The sequence below is a fragment of the Ambystoma mexicanum genome, chromosome 11 (assembly GCF_040938575.1).
Source record: "Ambystoma mexicanum isolate Mex_15411 chromosome 11, UKY_AmexF1_1, whole genome shotgun sequence".
Lineage (NCBI taxonomy): Eukaryota > Metazoa > Chordata > Amphibia > Caudata > Ambystomatidae > Ambystoma > Ambystoma mexicanum.
The window spans coordinates 882,638,267-882,660,723 of record NC_090934.1 but is presented as its reverse complement, the minus strand read 5'-3'; the positions used below and the strand labels follow the sequence as shown (position 1 = coordinate 882,660,723).

The 22,457-nt window shown below is 44.6% G+C and overlaps 1 protein-coding gene across 2 annotated transcripts in view; it reads left to right on the top strand.

Annotated features, from left to right (window-relative positions):
- LSP1 (lymphocyte specific protein 1) overlaps positions 1-22,457 on the top strand; it is a 393,235-nt gene that overhangs the window by 278,387 nt on the left and 92,391 nt on the right. For both annotated transcript variants that reach the window (XM_069623945.1, XM_069623946.1), the window contains exons 4-5: positions 2,564-2,712; positions 20,248-20,611. In XM_069623945.1, coding sequence (XP_069480046.1) covers positions 2,564-2,712; positions 20,248-20,611 — 513 coding nt within the window. The remainder of the gene's footprint in view (positions 1-2,563; positions 2,713-20,247; positions 20,612-22,457) is intronic.

Genomic DNA, 22,457 nt, shown 5'->3' with positions numbered 1-22,457 from the left:
CTTTGTTACTACTTTTAGTAACTTTTTACCACTTGTCGTTTTTATCATTGTACAATGCATCTTACAATGCAGTATAGTGGGGTACCATTTTTGTTTTGCCCTAGACTAACACTCAGAGGATTTTGGTTACTCTAGGTGTGCCAAATGGACAAGCTGGTGGCAGCAGTGACCTTTTTACCCCATTTCGTTTTAGCTATACCGCGTTTGGCTACTAAATGTGGTTAGTCGTCAAACATGGCCATGTTTTTAGCTTGTCCTTTGGCCATCTTGTCTTCTAGCCGCCTTCCTTGCATGTGAGGCCAGGAAAATCCTTCTATGTACTTCCAGTGGTCGGGAAAGCAGAGGCTTTTGGCGGGCTACTGGAGTGCTATGTGTGTTGGCTGCCACGAAGTGGTCTGTTACTGTCTGGTCCCAATCCACAAACTGGTGCCAGTGTTCTGCATGCGTTTTACTGCCAGTGGTCCTGATTGGACCACTGCTGGGGTGTGTGTGGGGGGCAGATCTGCTATTGGGAGCTGATGCTGGCTTTTAGGATAAGAAGAGGGCACCTGCACCCACTCTAGAGAGATCCTGGTAGAAACAGAAGGAGCCAAGACGCCTGTCCAGCTATAAGACTTGTGAGGAGACTGGATCAATTAGAAGAAGGATTGGCAACCAACGTTTGCTGCTGCCCTGGTAGAGCCCTGTCCTGTGGAAGATCTTCAGCAGTCCTGCGAAGGAGCTGTGACTCTTGGAGTGGAGGGAACATCCATTTTCAACATCCTAAAAAGAGCCTTAGGAAGTGCCCCAGGACCGCCCTATGGCGGACAGCTCTGAGTTTGGGCAACTGTGCTGCAGACATCCCGCTTCTGAGTGGAGGCATGAAATTTGGGAGATGTTCAGCTCGTGCAACGAGGCTTGCCTCTGTGAAATGTTGTTGTCCTAGCATCAACGGGACCCAAGATAGGAGGGAAAGTCTGACTGCTGCAAGTGAACCCCTTTGTGTCGCTGTGCATCGTTGGCCATCATCCGAAATTACGTACCTGCGTCCATTCCTCTCCTGAGAGGGCTCCTGCATTGAGTTCTGCTGCATTCTTCAACTGGGAGACCTTGCACCAGCATTAGACAAGCTGCTTGAACCTGCAACCACTGGGAATCAAGGGCTGAGGCTGACGGTGGGAAAAGCGACCTTGGACCCTCTTCAATTCACCTGCCAAGTCCTGTGAAGAATCGGGAGTACAGGGAGTGAGTTGTAGCAATACTTACCTGAACCCCCTTTACTCCCTAATTAAAAGTTTGGAAACTTGGATTACTTTGGCTTTGCCACTGCTTGTTTACACAAACACTCAAAATTGGGAACACATTTGTAATCTAGTTTAACTCGTCCCCTGACACTTGGAACTGATCACTGGACCCCAGAGACCCTATCTTTTTTCCAGCTTCACAAAACACAAGGCCACATACATGTTAGGATGGACTTCTCAAGTTAGGATTGAATCTCCGTGGACTAGTCGTGCTAATATTAATCTGTACCTTCCTTTTCAGGGTTTTGATATGTATTTTTCCCAACTCCAGTAATTTTATGTGTATCTATTTTTAGTACTGAGTGATATTACCTGTTAGTAGTCAGATTTCACTGTTATTTGGAATTGGAAAGAATGAGAGGGCAAAAAGTCCAATTTCCCCCCCCCCCATTGTTCCACAGATATATATGTGGGGGGGGTAAAGTTAATAAAAATGTATAGGGGTAAGATGGGGAGTCTCCCCCCACACATATATTTGCAGAAAAATGAAAAAAAAAGAAGAAAAAAAGTCTGACTTTTGGTAGTCAGCCTTTTGCATTCAGTCATTTCACACAGATCCGTGTTGTTTGGCCATACGAAAAAAAAAGTATTTTTATACCTCTTTGACTAAGTGTGTTCCTTGACTATTTCACTGTGTGCTCATTGTGGACCCCCGTGCCAGCTCCTCACCTCTTGAGACCTAGCCTAGACCACTCGACTTGCTACCTTGAACTGGTAGAACTACAACTTCCATAGTTGTCCCTGTCACGATACTAGGTTGGCCTTCTATACATCTGTCCACCAGGCCAGAGTATATAAAAATCTGACGACAAAACAGCTCTTTTAACATACAAGGTATTGTAATGGCCTTGTGTGGGCGGGTGTAGGTTCTGGGGTCATTTTGGATTTAAAGCGGTACTTCTTCTCCACCTGACTTATTTAAAGTTCCAAAAGATCATCCCATAAGCACTTACAGATGCTATAGCCTCTGTAGTCTCACTTGAGCTGGTGAAATATATCAGTAAGTTACTGTATCGGATGTAGCAATGTTGTGTGCAAGCAGCAGGTTACTAGATAAATGTGTAGTCGTGCCAGCTTACCTTCTTCGAAAGTTGTTAGTCAATCTTGTTATTTACAGTGCTTCAAAGCTACATGATTAGGGAGTAAAGGCTAAAATAACTCTGTAATATTTTAAAACGTTGCATTTTACCACTTTCTTTTTTCTTCCCTCCCAATATCTGTTACTTTCCACAGGCACTGATGTTTTGTGTGGTTTGTTTTTCTTTTGCTTTTTTTAATAGAATCTAGGATTTAAGGCCTTTGGTGGCGGGTTCGCGGCCCTGCGTATTGGTACATCATGTGAGTTTCAGCCATCAGACCGCTTTCAGGACCATAAGGACGAAAGCCCTGAGGAGGGTGTTGAGGACATGCAATCGAGAATGAAGATGAGGTAATGTCTATTAAGATCTATGAGGAATGATAAGTGGATTCCAATGGAAAGATATATGAATCCCCTACAAAATGTGTAATTTGTATTTATTTATTTTTTTACTGTGGATCGACTTCAAATTGATTTTGGAATTCCCCATTCAATTGATGGTGGCTCACCTGGGATGTGATGGAGAGTGACCAGCACTTTTCTGTGGTTCCTGGGCTTGGTTCCTCAATAGAGGGCAGGACCAGAACCATTCTTACCTGCTACAGTATCAAAACGGTGACCTTTCCCCATTAACAAAAACAGGGAGTGCTTAGAATCTGGTTAGCTGCCAGTTATAAGAGGTCGAAGGATGGAATTATGGTACAACGTGGTGAGCATGATCATCCTTAAACGAGCTACAGCTAGAGGCTTCAGGACTTGGCAGATGTTTAGGCATTTGGGGGTCATGCATATTGGGACCTAACTGGGAGAACCTATGATGGGCAGTGTGTCTGCTTCCTATTAGGTAAAATATTGTAGAGTCCAACTGGTGTGGACCTTACAAGACTTATCTGCTTTGTATTAGTGACCCAACTCTTAACATAGGTCTGTACTACACAAGTTGGTAGAGTGGCCTGAGCAGCCAGGCTTATCTTAGAATGTGTACAGTGAGCAGTGGAGCAGTACAATGAGATCAGTAATCACAAGTATTCAAGTAAACACGCACACCCTTAAATGTTATATTAAAAGTATGTATTTATATATACACAAAGTAAAAGAATCATTAGGTTATGCAGCAACTAATAGTAACATCAAGTAGAATTTCAGAATCAAGTTATTCAAGCAGTAATAATGCAGGTGAGAATTATTTTTGGTACTAAAACATTTCCAGCAGACCGTGACATCAGTTAAGGTCATTAGTAGTATTTATGGTTCACCATACAATATTGAGTTAGGAGGGAGAAATCTTTCATCCCAGCAATAATAGTGTCAAACAATTAAAACCTGTAAGGGAACAAACACTGCCAAAGCCAGTAGAGTTCAGAAGAGATGCCTTTAGGGAGACTGGACAGTCAATTAGACCATTCTAGTTCTGATGCAATCTTCTTAGAAAAAATTAGTTGAACGGTCAGTAGTTCATTGAAGAAAAATCCAGGAGAGCCTATCTGATGTGCGCAAGCTTTTAGGCCTGCACAAGTGAATTGCAGTAATTCAAAAGGATGGATAAGAGCACTCCCCAAGCTAGGAAGCACTAGATTTGGCTAAAGGTGGTTGGACCCAAAGCCCCACAGTACCTTAGAATTGAAGCAGATGTTCCAGCTGACTTGCTTCTTGAAGCAGCAATGCAGACCCTTGTTCCTGGACCTTGGTCGTGGTGGCGAAAGGAAGGATGTCTGGCGGGCTTCTGCGGCCGCAATCTCGAGAGGGAATCTGCAGCAATGGATTCCACTCGTTTCAGTGGCTCTTTGTGGTTTTGGTGCCTTTTTCTCAGCGCCAAAGAAAAACAAATGGCTCCAGTTGGAGTTTCCTTGGTCCTTCAGTCCTGGACTCTGATGAGGGGACACTGGACAAAGAATTCCTGCTTCTGGAGGTCCTTTAAGATGCCCATGAAGTTTTGGCCAAATTTGTTGTCAGTAAGCTGTTGCATTCGTCGGTGGTCCAGGTACCGCAGGTATTGGGAAATTGTAGCCCAGGAAGGTCACAGCGACACAATGGTTGGCCCAGAACTAATCGGGTCTTGAGGCTACTTGGTCACACCAGCCTAAGGGGGGAAGTCGTCCTTGGTGGAGCTTCCCTGTCGATGGGGGAAAACTGGGTAAGCACAGCTGCAAGGCTTCACCAGTAATTTTATCGGACCTGGAAGGTGCTGCGGGCGTCTGTCTGGGTCATTCTTCCGATTTTATGTTCCAGTGGCCGACCCTGCCTGTAATCCCAAAACCCTCGCCTTATGCGAAATCCCATTCATTCACAGGACTAAGCTGTCAATCACACAGGGGGTGTTTCTCACAGTTGGAACTGGTTTCGACCAGGCATCCCTACAAACAAAGGCTAGTAGTTTCGGGCGCCTCCCTTACTTCCTGCCTTCCCAGACACACTGGAGCCTGGCAGGGGCTTCAGGATGAAGCCCGCCAAAGTTAAAACACACAAAGGACTCAAACCTAATCTAAACGACAGAGTAAAAGCCCATAAGGAATGCAAACATGAGAAATTGTTAAAAAAGATGACCTGGGCCATTTTTGTAAAATGGTCACCCTTGGGTGCTTTACTTGGTGCAGCTGAGAAATCGGCCTGCATATACATTGCACAAAAGGTAGTAAAAAGAAACCACGGTCACCAGCCATTCAGGTTAGTTAGTGCAACAAAAGTTACATGAGAAGTGGGATAAGAAGTTGCTATGTAACCCCCCAGTACTCCACATAATGTGGTGTGTGCTGCAGAGACGTTTATGGGAGGGCAAAAGGGGCACTTGCCCAGGGCCCCCACCTTGGAGGGTGCCCCACAAGAGTGGCTGAGCTGAAGTAAGATTCCATTGTTCACCAGTCTTAAATGACACATGTCATGATATTTTATGGGGTGCTGCTGAGGCACTAAACTCATTGCCTTTCTGTTTTTACAAGTACATTCTGTCATGATCAATTCATCATGTATTGCTGTCTGTGTTCACTTCACTATACATCGTTTCATGTGTTCCTTATGGCACAACTCTGTAGCATTCTTTCCTTTCTTTGGGAATTATGTTGATCATGTGCAATAGGCAATGGTGAAATGCATATTGGTAAATTGAGTGCCACAGTGGCTCAGAAGTTAGCTTAGTGTGTGAAGCACCCATTGCAGAGATATGTGTTAATATGCACAATTAGAATGTCTCATTCCAGCAAGACTGTCTGAAGTTTATAAACCTGCCTGCATACGTACTTGGTTTTGCAGAACAACAACTGCTATTATCAGCAAGGTACCTACACCAGCTAGGGGTTGCTATAAAAACGATATCATCCGTATGGTGAAGGTCTACAAATCGGTTTGTTCAGATGGGGTGTTGTAAAACCTAGGCAATCGCCTCCAATGATGGCATAAACTGTTAGTCCAAGCGGTGAATGCGTATCAAAATTCAAGACTATGGAACGAAAGCGTTCATACTTGTATCCTGGATTTGCCAGCGGACGATACAGTGACCCTGATCAAATCTAATCTATTTTAAATTACTGTGCTTTCTTCTGTGAGGTTTGCCTTCTTGCATGCTGCTGTATAGTGTAGCCTATTACTTGATCTTTCTTCTTATGTAGGCCATTTGGGGGAAGGGATGGTAGACTGAAGAGAGCGGACCATATGTTGCAGGCCTCGGGCATTTTAAGGTCTGCTTGTTTGACACAAAAACGGTTTGTTTTTTAGTAAAAAAAACAAAGGTGTTATGCATGTGCATAAATTAAAATGTCACAAGCCATTGTTTTGGAAGTATTTCAAGCTTTAAAATATGAAAGATCAACCCAGATTTGATTTGTTAAATCATAGATTGGTATACTGATTTTGATATACTTCCCTTGATGATGGAGAGAATGAAGCTAGAATCATTCTGATTTTGCATAACACCCTTCTATAATAATTTGTTTAAAAATGGTCATGTTTGGTAATGTGATTTGTGTACTTTCCATGTCCGTTTTTTAAAAATAAAATGAGATTGTTTTAGATCAGGGTAAGAACTGGAAAATAAAGTGTTCCAATGAAGAAATTGCATAGTTGGCACAAATCCCAGCTTCACCCCTTCATCCCTTAACCAATGTGTGATCCTGGGCATCTCATTTAATCTTAAGATCTCAATATTGTCAGTCCCTAAACCTTTCAAAATTGTCAGCCCTTCAGAGTGATTGCCTTCTCATGGAATGATCTTCATAAAAGCCTTTTTCATGGTTTCACTGTGTTAATAGCGAGCATATTTATATTGCACACCACAGGCATTTGTTCCTTTTGATATCTAATGGCAACACTATTTGAAAACCATATCCCACTTCTAATCCCAGTCTGTCTGGATAAAGACACCGTCCTGGTAGCTTCTAATCTACCTCCACTATCCATGCTATCGTTTGTGTAGTGTTCTCCTTCCTTCTAATTGGTGGTCTCTATCCATGCATGAACACTTTTGCAGTCTATGAGGCAGCTAATGTGAGTTCTCTGTATATTATGGGTTACATGTACCTTTTTTATATACAGTCCTGCATTAATACCACGGGCTGCATACCAATCTCTAATGTTGGTCTTCCAAAGCTACTTGTTCCATTCCGAATGAAGAGGCTAAGGGGACTTAAAGGGAGTAAACCTGCTTATTATGCTGTGAGAGAGCATATCAACCGATTGGTTGTGAGCGTGACGGGTGGGGGGCATGACCAGTATTCTTGATTCCTTTGGTTTGGTAGAGGGGGGCCCGAAAGATGTCCGTGCCCAGGGCCCCAAAAGTGCTTAAGATGGCCCTGGTGTGCTGGACCCACAAAGGAAAAAGGTAAGTAAGACAAAAGTTGTCCTACTACTTTTGGGAACTGTAGTTCACACAAGGAAATGTATTTAACTGTTTAGAGGAGTCCAGTGGCACTGTGCAAAGGCTGCTTTGTGTCACTATATAAAAAGCAGATGCCTACGGAGTTTACCAGACTCCATTCAAATATAAGGAACACAAAATTTTAAAGGAAAAAACATGAGTGGGTGGCAAAAAGGCCCACTCACTCGAGGTTAAAAATCAAAAAGGTCCCAAATTCCAGCAAAGGGCTAGGGGTCTGTCTCTGAGGTTAAATGGAATTGGCACAGAAAGTGAAAATTCTCCCTAGCACTCCCATCTCTCCTCTCATCTAAATGTCAGGACAAGATGGACCCCACCATTACCCCTCTCCCACTCAGTTGGACAGGATTCCATTACTGAGACATGAGATGACTACTACCAGGACCATGGCAATCTGCTGCTGGGGAATAAGAAGGATGACCCTCACAAAGTGGTGGAACCTGTGTGATAAGTGGCTTTTTCATCCTATTGAAAGGTCTGAGAAAATGTAAAAACTTCATGTTACACACTTTCTGACTGAGTGCCCCCAGTTCTGTGACAGTGCGTAGCTATAAATGGGCCAAGAAGCATGATTTCTGTCTTTCTGAGATGCAAGCATATCACCATTTAACCTCCATCGAGCGCTGGGTGGTTATTCTTTAATTATATTGTTAGCATAGACATGGAATCTCTGATGTTATTGGCAAATGGACAGCTTAGTTTGTCAAAGCATGAATTCATTTGCAGACCCTTGCCGCACCCTGCAGGTTGGGGGCTTGTGGGGGGGGGGGGCGGATATTTAGATTTTGTGTATTTTACTTTCTTGGCAGAGAAGAACCACTTTTGGCACATAATTGTGTAGAGTGGCAGTGGACTTTGCTGATGGCATACTGTGCAACAAAACCACTGGACTTGCATACACACACCGTACAAGCTATGCATGGTTGCAAGATGGGTTAAGAAACTAGACAGGAGCCTCTTCCAGGGCACACTGTATACCTACAACGCACATAACCTAGCTCTGGGCTGATAGCCCCACAGCAGTAGAACCCTGCATCCTTTCAAACTGCATAATAACAGCTTATTTACATAACAAAAATAAGGGAGCACAACATCAGGAGGACAAAACTCAAAGCTGGTAAAACCTTTAACCTTGCTCTGAGAAGCCTACTAAGCTACCTCATCTTGAGAAGAGGTGCTTACAGGCCCCCTTTTTCTAGAATCTGAACAATACAACTCCACCAAATTACCCCCTCCCCCCCCCCCCCTGTCTCCCTCGCCTGATTGTCATTTGTATCTGGCACCAGTTGCTCTCTAATGTTGTACATTTCTGGTCATCTTAGTTCTGGTTCAAGGGGCCGGTGTTGAGACTTGGTTTAGAAAGTATATGCAACATAGCATTTTTTTGTGGCATTTCTGCAGGGAAACATATATCCGATAGTGGCACATTCTCCCTGATCTACATTATCGCATTATGGTGAGTTAGAACAGCCATTCCTTCCTGGATAGACACATGTTTGAAAGGTAATTACTTAATTGTAGCTAACAACCTCTCGTTATGTGAATCATTCACATTAAGTTGATTTGCAACAGACATTTATACCTGCAAAAAAGTTTTTGCCTGAGGTAGGTAGTTTATTGCAGCAAAACAAAGGGGGGGGGGGGGGTCTGGGAATCTCTCTACCATCACGAACACAGCCCAATGACCTGTTCTTGGCTGAATAAGCCCTGGGAGAGACTCTACCAAGTCTTTAGCTCACTATCCCTTTCACAGAGAAGAAATGTCCCTGCATATCGGCCTTTGTCCTGCCCAGGGGCAGTCCAGCACCCAAATGCTAGGCAATTCTCCTCTGAACAAGAGTACCATCAGTAACCCCATACACGTGTTTCAGCCTTGTTGGGCATCATCCGTGAGGTGAAACTGTTGCCTCTCTAAGAACAGTGTGCAAGGGGTCCACGTCTGGATCGCCCTGTTAACTTAGGGTGAAACCCAAAGTTAATTTATGCAAAACAAAGGGGGGGGGTCTGGGAATCTCTCTACCAGCACCAACACAGCCCAATGACCTGTTCTTGGGTGAATAACCCCTGGGAGAGACTCTAACATGTGTATGGGGTTGCTGTGGTACTCTTGTTCAGAGGAGAATTGCCTAGCATGTCGGTGCTGCACTGCCCCTGGGCAGGACAAAGACTGATATGTGGGGAAATTTCTTCTTTGTGAAAGGGACAGTGAGCTAAAGACTTGGTTGAGACTCTCCCAGGGGCCATCCACCCAAGAACAAGTCAATGGGCTGTGTTCGTGCTGGTAGAGCGTTTCCCAGACCCCCCCTTGTTTTGCATAAATTAACTTTGGGTCTAACCCTAAGTTACTCGGCTGGTGATTTGTTGTATGTGCATCCAATCGGGTAGTGTCATCCTCTGTCAATTCTTGAGTCTGTGGCAAAAAGGTTGGCGACATCAGCAGGCTATGCTTCACAGATGGCCACCAGTAGAGCATGGGCTGCACTTTCAAGCTCTTCCAGGTGGAGAGCATGGTGAATCTTCAGATTGTGTGCGCGCACTAAACCTTCCCAAATGTTACCTTTAGCATCAGAAGTCAAACCTGTGGTTCATGAAGGTGCGATACCCAGCCACCCCACACAACCATCTGTAAGGTATAGAATAAAATACTATGTATATATGCCACTTTACTGTGTAATCAAGCTTTGAATATCCTTGTAACCTGTGTGCCCTGATACCCCTGGGTCTGGAGTGCAATACAAAAGAATAAACGAACAAACATCTGTGTGATTCAGAGAAAGTTTGTGATTGCATTGTGGAGCAATACACGAGAAACCCCCACCTGACTTTCCCTTGGTGTGCGATTCCTCACAGGAAAAGGTCTTGCCCGAAAACACAATCTATCTGAATGCGGCGGTGCTATCATTCTGTATCCGCAACTTTCATTGTGATTTGCTTGTTTTCCATGTACATGACCAGTGCAGTGACTATTCGATCTCATGACACTTCATGGTGTGACAACGAGATGATGGCCTGTGTCCAGCTAGTGGTGCTTGAGAGAGCAATGGTCATGGTTGGTTTTGAATAGTGTTTGAGGTCCGGGCTGCCACGATAATGTCTGGTGCCGCCTAGTGCAGTGCAGTCAGGGCTGCCGCGACAGCGGCCAGCGCCACCTGTTGATTAATGTTCGCATGCTAGGTTTGGGAGTTGGAAGGTTAGGGATGGGTTCAGGATCAATTGGTAAATAGCCAGGTTTTTAGGATTTTTTTGAAGGAACAGTAGTACTGTATGCGGCAGATGTGCCGAGGAAGAGTGTTCCAGATTGTGCGAGCTAGGATAGAGCGAGGCTGAGTTGCCGATTCTAGTGGAGTGTTAAGGGGGAAACCGAGCCCAATCTAAGGGTTGTGGGGGGTTGCTAGTGGAAGATCTTTTCCTGTATTATGGAGGGCTTGGTGTGGGACGCACATGTTTTTGAAGGTTGCTCTTAGGCTGATAGGGAGGCAGCCATTGTAGTACTCTGAATTTGTTGAAGGTTCCAGACCTGGCATGTTGGGATGCCAGGATAGTGGAAGTTGGCGTAATCTAGGTGGGAGATGATGGGCAGTGTTGCAGAGACTCTTTGAGTATACGAGAGGGAGGGAAGTATTTGCTTTAGGGTGGAAGTGGCAAGTTCTGGATACAGAGTTGATGTGTTTAGGGAGACCTAGGTCTGCGTCCATGGTGCATCCAAAATTTTTAATGGAAGTGGATGCGGCAGGTTTGGTTCCCAGGGAATGTGGCCAAGGTATAGGATGGGGAATGAGAGTTGATTTGCTGCCTATTAGGATTTCTGATTTGCCCAGGTTGAGGATATGGTTGTTCCATCGTCGTCCAAAGGTCGAGAAGGGGGGAAGCTGTCTTTTGGAATTTTTAAAATGATCTAGGTGTCTACGGAATTGTAGCAGGTAAGGCTGTGAGAGCAGATGAGAGCTGGCAGTGGGATTAGGTAGATGTTGAAGAAGAGGGGAGACCTTGTGGGACCTCTTTTGTGACAGGGCGAGGGGAGAACGAGAAAGGTGGAAGTAGAATGATTTGCGAGCGATTTAGAAATGAATGAGGGTATCCAATTGAGGGCTGAGTCTTTTGATGCCTAGGGTGAGCAGCCTGTTTCTGAGTATTGTTGTCGATGGTATCAAAGGCCGCGGATAGATCTGGCAGGATGAGTGCAGTGCAACCATCTGAATCAGCAGTTCAGATCATTCCAGATGGAGATCAGGGAGGATTCCGTTCCACAGGGGGTCTGAACGCCAATTGGGCTGGAGCAAGTAGCCTACAGGCTTTTGTGAAGAAGACAAGTTGCTTGTATGCAGTGCGGTCCATTAGTTGAGCAATGACACAGTTTTTGGAGAGTGGGGCGGTAGCTCGATGGGGAGAGTGGGTCGAGCGTGAGTTTGTTTTAGTAGTGATTTGATGGGAGAGGTTTTGAAGCGCTCTGGGAAGAAGCCAGATGAGGGAGTCATAGATGATGGAGTGGGCGATGCCACCTGCACCGGTGGTGGTAAGGATCTTTTTTAGAAAGGATAGTGGGCAAAGGTCTCCAGGGGAGAACGAGGGTCGGTTAAGTGCTAGTGGGTGGTAGAAATTGGCCTGGGAAATGGGTGTGATCGAAGAGATGGCTGGTGGGGAGAACTGTGAAGGGTCAGTTTGAGAGAGAGTAGAGGGAGCGATCAGAGCTTGATTTGCAGTGATGGTGCGATGTCTTTCGAGTGCAGTGTTATGAAAGTAGTTGGATACTTCATCTCAGAAAGCTTGTGTTAGTGGTAGGAGAGCTAGCAGACTTTGATTCCCCTAGGAGTTTGTGGAGCTCCTTGTATGGAGTGCTAGCAGACTTTAATTCCCCTAGGAATTTGTGGAGTTCCTTGCATGGATTGTTGAAGTTGGAGATTCTGTTTCCATAATGTGTTTGTTTTTTTTTTTTTTGGGCTTTCTTGATTTCTGTCCAGTAAACCCTGTTCAGTCTTGCAAGGGCCATTTTGTTTTGTGGAGTAGGTTTGGTGCTCCAAATTCGCTCTTGGGGATGCTTGAGGTTATGAGGGAAGGGGTGTACAACTTGGTGTGTGAGCTTCATCGTTTGGATGTGTCGGTGCAAGAGGGGACCAGAGCTTCGGACAGACATTAGTCGAAGAGGTCAATGGAGTGGTTCCCTTTGCTGTTAGAGAGATCATCAATTGTAATTAGTAAGGAATTGGCCAGGTCTGGGTTGCTGATGCTTTTATTCCAAAGAGAGAGGGTGGTGGGGGTAGTTGGGGAGATGTTTGCTTGAAATGAAGGAGTGGGCTGTTTTTCCCACTCTCTCGTGTATTTTTTTGTGATTTTTGAACACTGCGTTTCTTTTGGTTTTGGAGTCTGACAAACTCCATAGGCATCATCATTTGTGTGTCACAGCACCTTCAGCGCAGTGGCGCAGGGAAGTCTTTCGGATTTCCCAAAGGTTTAAATACCTTCTCTTAAATAAACTACTGTTTCCAAGAGCAGTAAAGTGAAATTCACTTTACTTACATTTGTAACTTTCTAGACCCAGCACACACTATCTTACAATAGGTTGCTGGAGGGGTTACCTAGTATCCCCTTTGTCTAGCTTCCCATGTTACCCTTTCCTCACTGAATGGCTGATGGCAGTGGTTTCGTTTTAACTACTGTGGTGTGCATTTACTGCGGGCTGCATTCGCAGTTGCAGTAAAGCACCCAAGGGTGCCATTTTTGTCAAAATTGCCCCGGTCTTCTTTTTTTGCCATTTCTTTGTGAGAAGGTCCTTCTTGAGATGTACTCTGCGCGCCAAACCAGGTTTGGTCCCATTGTTCGCCTTGCCTTTGGCGGGATTCGAGCGTGAAGCCCGCCTCTGGCTCCAGGGTGTCTGGGGTAGGCATGAAGTGAGGGAGGTGCCCGAAACTCCCTGTACTTAGTCTCCTACGAGACCCAAATGCACTCTGTGGTGATTGGCTGGCTGGCTGACTGTCCGGCAAGGACAGCCACCCTGCTGGGTGACTGACAGCTGGGCTGGAATGAATGGGAGAGAACTGAATAAAAGGCGAGGCTTTTGGCTTGGAAGGCAGTCGACCACTGGATGAAGGAACCGAAGAAGAACTTGAAGAGGACGCCTGCTGCAACTCCTGGTACGTTGGTTTGCCCGGTGAAACCCTGCTGAAACTCCAAATTCGTATCGACAGAGAAGCCCCTGCAAGGACGACTTCTCCCCTTGAGTTGGTGGGACCAATCGTAAGCCACCTGGACATCCATCTCGGAGCTGGTTGAATTTCCACAGAGTTGCTGCTGAAAACCTGTACAGCCAGGGAGAGGAACACCAGATTGTGTGCGTTAACTTTTAAGCTGGCCTAGAGCTTCAAGAAGATCCTCTGGACTCCCAGGAAGCAGGACTGACTGAGCCTGAGCCCCCTCAACAGAGTGCGGGACCCAGAAGCAAGAAAAGCCCATCTCAACAGCCCGGAACGACTGAGGCCCATTAACGGTGAGATCTGCAGAGCTGCACAGGAACAGAAGTCACCTGCTGCACTTTTTTATTCAATACAAAGGTACTGTAAAAAGTCTGAGATAACTTACCTCTTACTGTAGAGTTGCTTGCATCTTCTACTACTCACGTCTAATCAGCTTGTGGCCCTACATTTGATTCTTCTTTTCTTCAAAGACTCCTAAGACATTGTGCAAAGACTTTTCTACTTACCTACCAGAAGTGCTGCATCCTATTTAAGACGTTTGCCCATTGATTTTGGCCTAGCCCATTGTACTGAATGACTCTTTCTGGGGGGGTTCCAAAAGTATTTGCCTGCTTAAGAATATTTGTGGTCTCTTGTATGTTCTAAATGAGCTTTTCCTTTGACTTACTATATGATTCTAAATGCAACAGTGGTATATTAATGTCCCCAGCGCCCTTGCAATTGAAGTCATCTGAGGGTGTAGGTAGCGTCTGTGGGCCATCCCAAAAGGGGATCTACTGATTTAGAGATATTAAGTGTATTTGAGTGTTATTATTATATTGCTCCCTTCTGAAGAAGGCTTATTCTGACTGATAAATTAATAATTGTTTATTCAAGAAACCTTGAGTGTAAGAGTATATTTGAATACTTGTAACTGTAAATCTCTGTGTATCTCCACTACAGCTCACATTGACCCCTCTTGAGATGAGCCTGGCTGCTCAACATGCAACCAGAACTGTGTAGCACAAGCTTATACCAAGGGTTGGGATTCCTATACCTGTAGTCAGAGTTGTTTGTAGTGTTCCCCGAGGGTACTGCATACAAACTTTGCCTAACAGTGGGGGTAGTTGGGGAGATGTTTGCTTGAAGTGGAGGAGTGGGCAGTCGTGTCAAAGCAAGAAGAGTATAGTTTGGTGATCAGTCAAGATGAGGGGGTGAGGTGGAAGTGGAGAGACTACGTCCGATGTGCAGAATAATGCTTTGAAAGTGTGCCCTGTAATGTGAATAGGGTGGGATATCGGTTGTAATAGGCTGAGAGCTTCCAGCTTGTCGGTGAGGGAGCGGATCATAGGGTTGGCAGGAACATCAAATCAAATTCTAAAATTGACTAGCAAAGTGAGCGAAGGCTGCTGGATCAGCGTGGTTGAGTGGGAGTGCCAGAGGGAGTCCACGAAATTCTGGTCATAGCCGGTTGGCCGATATAGGAGAAGGAAGGGCCAAAATGGAACTCTGCGAGAATATATTTGCATTCAGTGCCGCAAGGTAGGTTCTTGTGGATATTACTGAAAGGTCTGACTTGTGGAGGATGGCCACTCCCAATACGCCCCCCCCCCTCGCTTTGCTGGACCTGTTATGTACAAGAGGGAGTAGTCTGGTGGGAAGGCTAGTATGCGATGGTATTGAAGTCATCGTTGAACCAGGTTTCCGTCATGAATAGGATGTTGGGGTTTTCAGTGGATAGAAAGTCAAAGATGTCTATTTTTGGAGACCGATCTGGGTTAATTCATTCGTGTCCTAGCGGGTGGGGCAGAGGGGTGGAAGTAGTTTGGGAGAACTGTTAGAAAAGGAAGTAGATTAATCTATTACAGAAAGGTGAAAACCACTCTGATTCAACTTTTCAGTGTAATAAAAAAAAAAGCTAGATTCCACTTTGGCAGTGCAATGGCGAAGCAATCAAATTCTACTTTTGCAGTACAATAAATACCAGTTACACAATTAGTTTGGTATAGGATATTTGATGGTAAGAATGATGGTGTGTTACTGGAGTAAAGTAATGGCTGTACTCCCCGCACACACCACACTTACCCTATCAGTCGCTTTAGGTATTCTGCGTCAGGCAGACACAGGCAAACCTGGAATAGAGCTGTCTAGAGGGGAGCTGCCCTTTGCCTCTGGACCTTAGCCGATGGCGGGCCAGACAAGGCTGCCCTGCCTCTTTTGGCTGTACAGCGCTTCCTAGTTCAGCCCACCCTTCACCACAGAGGAACTAGGCGGGGAAGGGAGGAGAGAGATGGAATGAGCAGGGAGCTGCTGAGTTGGTCTGGAACAGGGAAAATTGAGGTTGTTTAAAAGTGAGGGGCACACCGAGATCTCACTTACTCATGGGTGCTACTAGCAATCACGCTCTTTCCAAAAAGGGACTTCAGCTATATGGAGCGTTGCAGCAACACCATGGCGCTTCCTAGTTCAGCCCACCAAGCTATCTTCACAATTCATCTGAGTGCAGTGTATTTGCTACACTCAGTCTTCTAAATGCAATGCATAGGCCATCTACACAGTTCATCTAGGTGCAGCACATTAGCTACCCTCAAGATCCTCTTGTAGTACATTGGTTTTCTTCACAATTCGTCTTAAGTGCAATACTTTATCTATCTTTGCAATACATTGGCAGTCCTCAATCTTCTAAGTGCAATACATAAGGTATCTTCACAATTCATCTGAGTCCAGTGTATTTGCTACCCGGAGTCTTCTAAGTGCTATCCTCGCAGTTCATCTAGGTGCACACAGTGGCTATCCTCAAACATCTTCCAAATGCAATACATTGGCTATCTTTGCAATTAATCTAAGTGCAGTGTATTTGCTACCTTTGACAATCTTCTGGGTGCTATACCTTGGCTACCCTCCTAGATTCATTTAATTGCATAGAAATGAACTGAATTCAAGCAGTGACTATGGTCTAGATGTGTGCCTATAGTCATGTCTTCTAGATAGGCACCTACCATTTGATACAGTTAGTATACTTGTAATGTGCACCAAACTTCAAGGCGCCTAACTTCTGCTATGTTTTTAATATTGTGTAAAGGAACTAAAACTGTTGTCTCTTACCTGAAGGTTGCTGCAGACAGTTTTGTGCTTGGTTGGGGCACCCTGTTTGAACAGGGCAAACAGGGGATGGGAGCTCATCTTTGCCCCTGGCCCTTGGCTGGCTTCCTGGGCAAGGCTGCTCTGGGAGGGCCTCTGACGTGCTGCTGTGCCGGCCATGTGGGGATGTGGGGGTAACATGGACCAATGAGAACTGAATAGGTGGGCGGGGGTTTTTAAGGAGGGATGTTCAAGGAATGGATGAAGGTGGATGCAAGAAGGCAGAGGGAAGCAGTGAGAGAAGGCTGCCAAGACACAAGGAAAGGGACACTGGACTGCCTTAGCCAATTTCTAAGTGGTTGGGTGGGGAAAGGAAGAAAGCCAGAAACAAACAAAGAAATAAACTACAATGACAGGGCAAGAGTGATGGTCTGCATGAGGTATCTTATCTGCAGTCTGGATAGCTGTGTGGGCCTCACTGATTGAATAACCGATGATTCCCTGAGCACCTAGTTTGATGTGTCCTAGTTCTGAACTAGCAGGAACTGCTGAAGGCCTTGTTTGAAGAAGCTGAAAGGAAACCGGTAGCACTACGTGAAACACCAAACCAAAGTACTGTTCAACACTGCTGAGTGCAGCAATTGCAGAAAAAGACAACGCCCAGAAAGCAGCAGCTGTGTACCTTTGCAGAACTGTGGGTGGTGGTTTAATAGGAGGTGGTGCTTCAGACCATGTTTGATGTGAACTGGCAGACCAGTCTCTGTGGCTTGGTACTCGGAAACCACGCAGTACTGGAGACAAGGTTTGGTGTGTCCTGGAACTGTGTGTTAGTCTCACTGTAGGAATATCAGGCATCCTTGGAGGAAAGGTTTTCTGTGCTTTACAGAGCTGTCTATGCGAGAATTTTGTCAGGAATATCAGGCAGTTCTGATGGCCAGGTTTGGTGCGCTCTGGCAGAGCTTTATATTGATCTCAGTAGAATTAGTGTGATCTCTTTTCCGCATAGGCTTTCCCTGACCTACACATCCCTTCCTTCTCTAATGTTTTTCCTTCTCGGTTGCTCGGCCTTTGGAGAATATAAGAGCAGGTCAGTTCTACATTTTTAGGAATTTCTCACATAATTTTCAACTCTTGCTTTTATCCTATCCCGATCCCTTTTGCACTCTTTTTTGCCTGTTTGAGCTGGTTTTCCTCCCCACCCTTTCCCTCCTTATCCTCTTCGTCCCCTTCTTATCGTCCTCGCCGCCTCGTCCTCCCCTTCTTACTCTCATTTCATCATCTATATTAGCCACTCTAACCAATTCCTTCTTGCCGCCTCCCCTCCTCAAGATTGCCTCTTCATTTATTTTATGCTTGTTCAGTCAATCTCAGCATCACACTTTAATTTTCCTCTTAGTACTTGTATTTACTTACTATCCCAATTGTCTCCTTCCATTATTTTCCATCTCCTTGTACCCTCTCGTGTACTTATTTCCTTTTTCCTTATCTCGCCAACCTATACTCCACTCTTTCCATCTTATTTTCCATATCCCTGCTTGGCACCGTTTTTATTCCAAGTTGTCTTACTTGTATTCTTCCATTTCGTCCCTGTATTCTTGCTTTTTTTGCTTTTCTACTCTCAACGTTTATTTTATTCTCTTGTCTTTATTCTCCAGTGACCATCCACCTAAGCCACTCTTCTTTCCTCCACTTATTACCCTTTTCTTACTTGTATTTCTGACTCTCTTACTCATATTCCCCTCTTTGCTTGTATTATGCTCCCACAGCTCTTTCTCCACCACACCCGCCAACCGTCAATTGTGTGTACTGTTGTGCAGCTGTGTCCTGGTGATGTAAGTGCACCACAAAGAGGAAGAGTTAGCACGAGACCAGCGACCACATTATGAAATAAAGGGCGCTTCCCAACCCTACAAATAAGGGGTGTATCGGCCACTTAATTTCTACAAATGGGTAAAAACTCCTCAAAAATATAAATGGGGGAGTACCAATATTCCAAACAAAAAAATGGGGAAAGACATGTGGAAGTTTGCACCTCTGCTTTCACCCTCACAGCACCATGGATAAGCTTGGCCAGTTGTGCACGTAGTACCAGAGGAAGAAGCTACTATTTTAACTTCCTGATTGAAAGAAGTAAGATGTATCTTTTGATGTTCATAGTTTATAGATATAGAGCTACCACGTCCTTTTTGTATAGGGGGCTGTGTGGGAGAGGACACAAATACAACCGTATATAGAATGAGAGTTCCACAATACAGCTACCCTCCTTCATAAATGCCAGGTGTGAAAATCCACACTTACCATCGATCAAGAACTGGCATTCATAAAATTAGACAGACGGACAATGCTCATAAAATAAACATATTTTAATCTTCATACATATTCCACAAGGAAATATAAAAAAAAAAATCAAAATGCATGATCTGACATTTCCAGCGAGCCTTATTTGTTAGATAAAGCAAGATTAACATAAATGTCTCAATTACATTTGGACATTCTACCCAATTTGTGATGTTAGTAAGGACGTGAGGAACATATGATTGAAAAGAAAAAAACAGGCCATCAATGCTATTTATCCTTGAGGGCCTGTTTTTTCAATCATATGTTCCTCACGTCCTTACTAACATCACAAATTGGGTAGAAAGTCTAAATGTAATTGAGACCTTTATGTTAATCTTGCTTTATCTAACAAACGAAACTCGCTGGAAATGTCAGATCATGCATTTTTTTTTATATTTCCTTGTAGAATATTAAATGTATGAAGATTAAAATATGTTTATATTTATGAGCATTGTCTTTTAATGTGCATGAATAACGGTGCAAAGAAATAAATATTGCAAAAACATTTCTGTTTTTCAGTTGAAACATATTTTTACTTGCTTATAAAATACTCTCATTGGGAATGGGGCATACATTTTACTCCCATAAAAATAATTTTACTCACAACTTTAAAAAAATAGGGATTAAAATACTCCCGTTTTTTAAATCTTATCTGGAGCAACGGCGGTACCCTCTGGACTCCCCAATCACTGAGGTGGGGGGGGGGGGGATGAGGGGACCTCTGAATGGATTATGTTGAAGTGTTCATGCGGCCAGCGTGGTGGTAATGCAGATGTATATCAAATTGCTTGTGCACTTTGAGTAACGCATCTTGCTAGAAAAAAATATATTAATTTCCTGACTGGCTGGTGCTTCTGGAATATACAGACCGTTATGCATACAAAACCGAAACATAAGATGGATGTAAAATGTTTTTGGCAAGGAAACGCAGAAGGTAAACATCAGTAGCAAAAATAAAAAGATGTTTTATTTGTACATTCACCACTGTAAATGAGATCTGATAGGATTATAAGCACTGGTTAACCTTTCTTACAATTCTAATTAAAATGCTACTGCTCAAGCAGCAATGAAATAGAAATGTCTCAATAGCCACCCTGCCATCTGATATTTTTTAATGAGCCATAAAAACATAACAATTTCACACCCGGTTTTCGGAACGCAGCAGTCCGCAGGAATGGATAAAAGGGTCAACGGTATGGTACCATAAAATATGAGGTACTAGTGACCATGGGGTGTTTGTTGCTTTGTGTTGCATCTCTCATCCTTTGGGATCCGTGTTTTAACTGGAACTGTGGAGCTGGGGCGAGGTGGAAGAAAATGGAGGCGTGGGGAAACAATGGTGGAGTTGGTACTCATGATAGGGGCGTTTCTTAGGACAATCACATTGTACAGATGCAGATTCTTCTGTCCAACCTCACATGTCTCTTTTCTTTACAGTCCATCCTCTGGGCTTTCTCCAGTGTCCAATGAGGAAGATAATGCCGGGCTGAGGGAAGCTGAGGCCCTTCTTGGGATGGGCTCCCTCAGCCAGGAAGATGAAGAAAGTCGGGACCTGGAGAGGACAATCCAGAGGGAGGCTGAGCTGGAGGCTTTGAAGCAGGAAGCAAGGCGAAGGCAGCAGCAGGAGGAGGAGGAGGAGCGCCAACGGGAGAATGAGCTCAGGCAGGAGGAGCAACAGCGCCAGCGGGAAGAAGAGGAACTCAGGTGGCAGGAAGAGGAGCGTAGACGGCAAGAAGAGCATTATCTACGGGAACAAGAGGAGCGCCGGCAAGAGGAAGAAAAGCAGAGAGCCTTCGAAGAGGTTAGTCCTTTTTTGTAGCCCAAAGAGCAAGAATCCTGTGCAAAAGCTACTGTTCTGAAGCCCTTTTTAATTTTAAATAAGGTATTTGCTAACTTTTGTATTTTTCTAAAGCTCGCTCTGACTGTGGCCAATCTATGATTTACCCTGATACAGTCTGAGGTCTACTCACCAATAACTGTTTAGGCTGAACAAGTAGAGGCTCTGGTTTTAGAATAATTATGTAAACGCATGCTCCATTTTGTTTTTATTCATGTAAATTAAAACAATGTGTGAAGATGAACTCTACTAGGTGACCTTTTGAAACATGTTATTGTAAGCTTTTGTAGGTAGCAAATCTTTGAGAGTAAATTGCATAAAACCAAAGATGAAATAATGAAAGTCTTATTTAATTAACACATGAAAATGCTTAATCCTCTTTGTTGGAGAGTTTGATTGAGAAACCTGACATTCCTTTGGGTGTGAAAAGTCTAGGAACTGAGGAACCAACTAGTCACAAAAGCTCCAGAGCAATTCTTGCATGTGCTATCAATCCTGTCTTGCATTGCTCTGTAGGTTACAATATGTCTCAAATTCCCTACTGGTGTATGCAGTTATATATGCACTTTTTGGCTGGGATACAGGTCTCCTGGGTTTAGCCATAGTGATATAAATAATAAGCTTGTTGCCATCTATTGTCTATCACCCTCTGTCATTCAGTTTCTCCACACACTTACAGTTGGGGAAGTCAATAGTTTGGAGTCCGGGGTCAAAGTTATAGTTTCTAAAAACAGGTCCCAACCAATAACATTAACACAGATGAAAATGTTAATGTTAAAGGACATTTGTACCGCGCACTATCACCACCGGAGTGGTCCCCTGGCACTCTGGCGGTTCTAAAAAAGGAGGGGAGGATGAGTTAGTGGGACGAAGCAGGAAAAGTGCAAGAGAGCAGTGATGTGCGGTCTCAGCCTGGTGGGTCCGTTGGCTGGGCCTGGGGTGTTTGCGGCGGTAGACGTTGTGTACTGTTCTGCATGATTATGTGTGTTTTTGTTTCATTCTTGCTGTGAAGTTTTGTGGTTTGTTGTGCTGTAGGTTTGGTTGTGTTTGGTTTGGAGTTTGCGAGGTGTATACAGAAAGGGAATTGTTAGTAGGGTTGGTTAGTTTGTGTCTCTATCCTGACTTGAGGCGCTCGGTTTGCGTGGTCTCCTCTGATGCAGCTCTGTCCAGATCTGGGTCCGACTGGCATATAAGGTTCCTTACTCTTCAGGCCCCCACCTCTGACATGCTCTCTCAGTGCTCCCCTTATTCTCCTTTAATTCTCCTGTGGCAAGTGCATCTGCCAATGTCAACCTCTGGTGATTGTCAATATCTCGTCAATTCCATACCACTATGGTACCTGGTGGTAACTAAGGGCAGGTGAGGTGTTGGTGGGATTGTCTGGGGTAGTTGACTCGGTCTCCGTGCGTGCCGTCTGTGTTCCAGTCTGTCCGGTGTCACCCGTCCAGGTGTCGTGTGAGTTACCCTCTCGGTCGGGGATGTCTGTCTCCTTTCCGGTTTAGTCACCCTTTATTTTTTGGTTTTGGTTTCCAGATTTAGTCTGTGGTGTTGAAGAGCCAGGTTTTTAGTGATTTCCTGAATTTTAGGTGCTCTTCAGTGTTTATTATTTCTTTTGGGATGTTGTTCCAGGTTTTTGTGGTTAAGTGGTAGAAGGAGGTGCCTCCAAGTTTTTTCTTAAGGTATGGTTTGAGTGGTTTGAGTTCCAGGCAGATTTTGTTGCTTGATCGGAGGGGTCTCCTTGGCTTGTAGACTGTTATTTTCTTTTGTAGGAATTCTGCTCCTTGTCCACTGATTGCCCTGTGCGTTATGC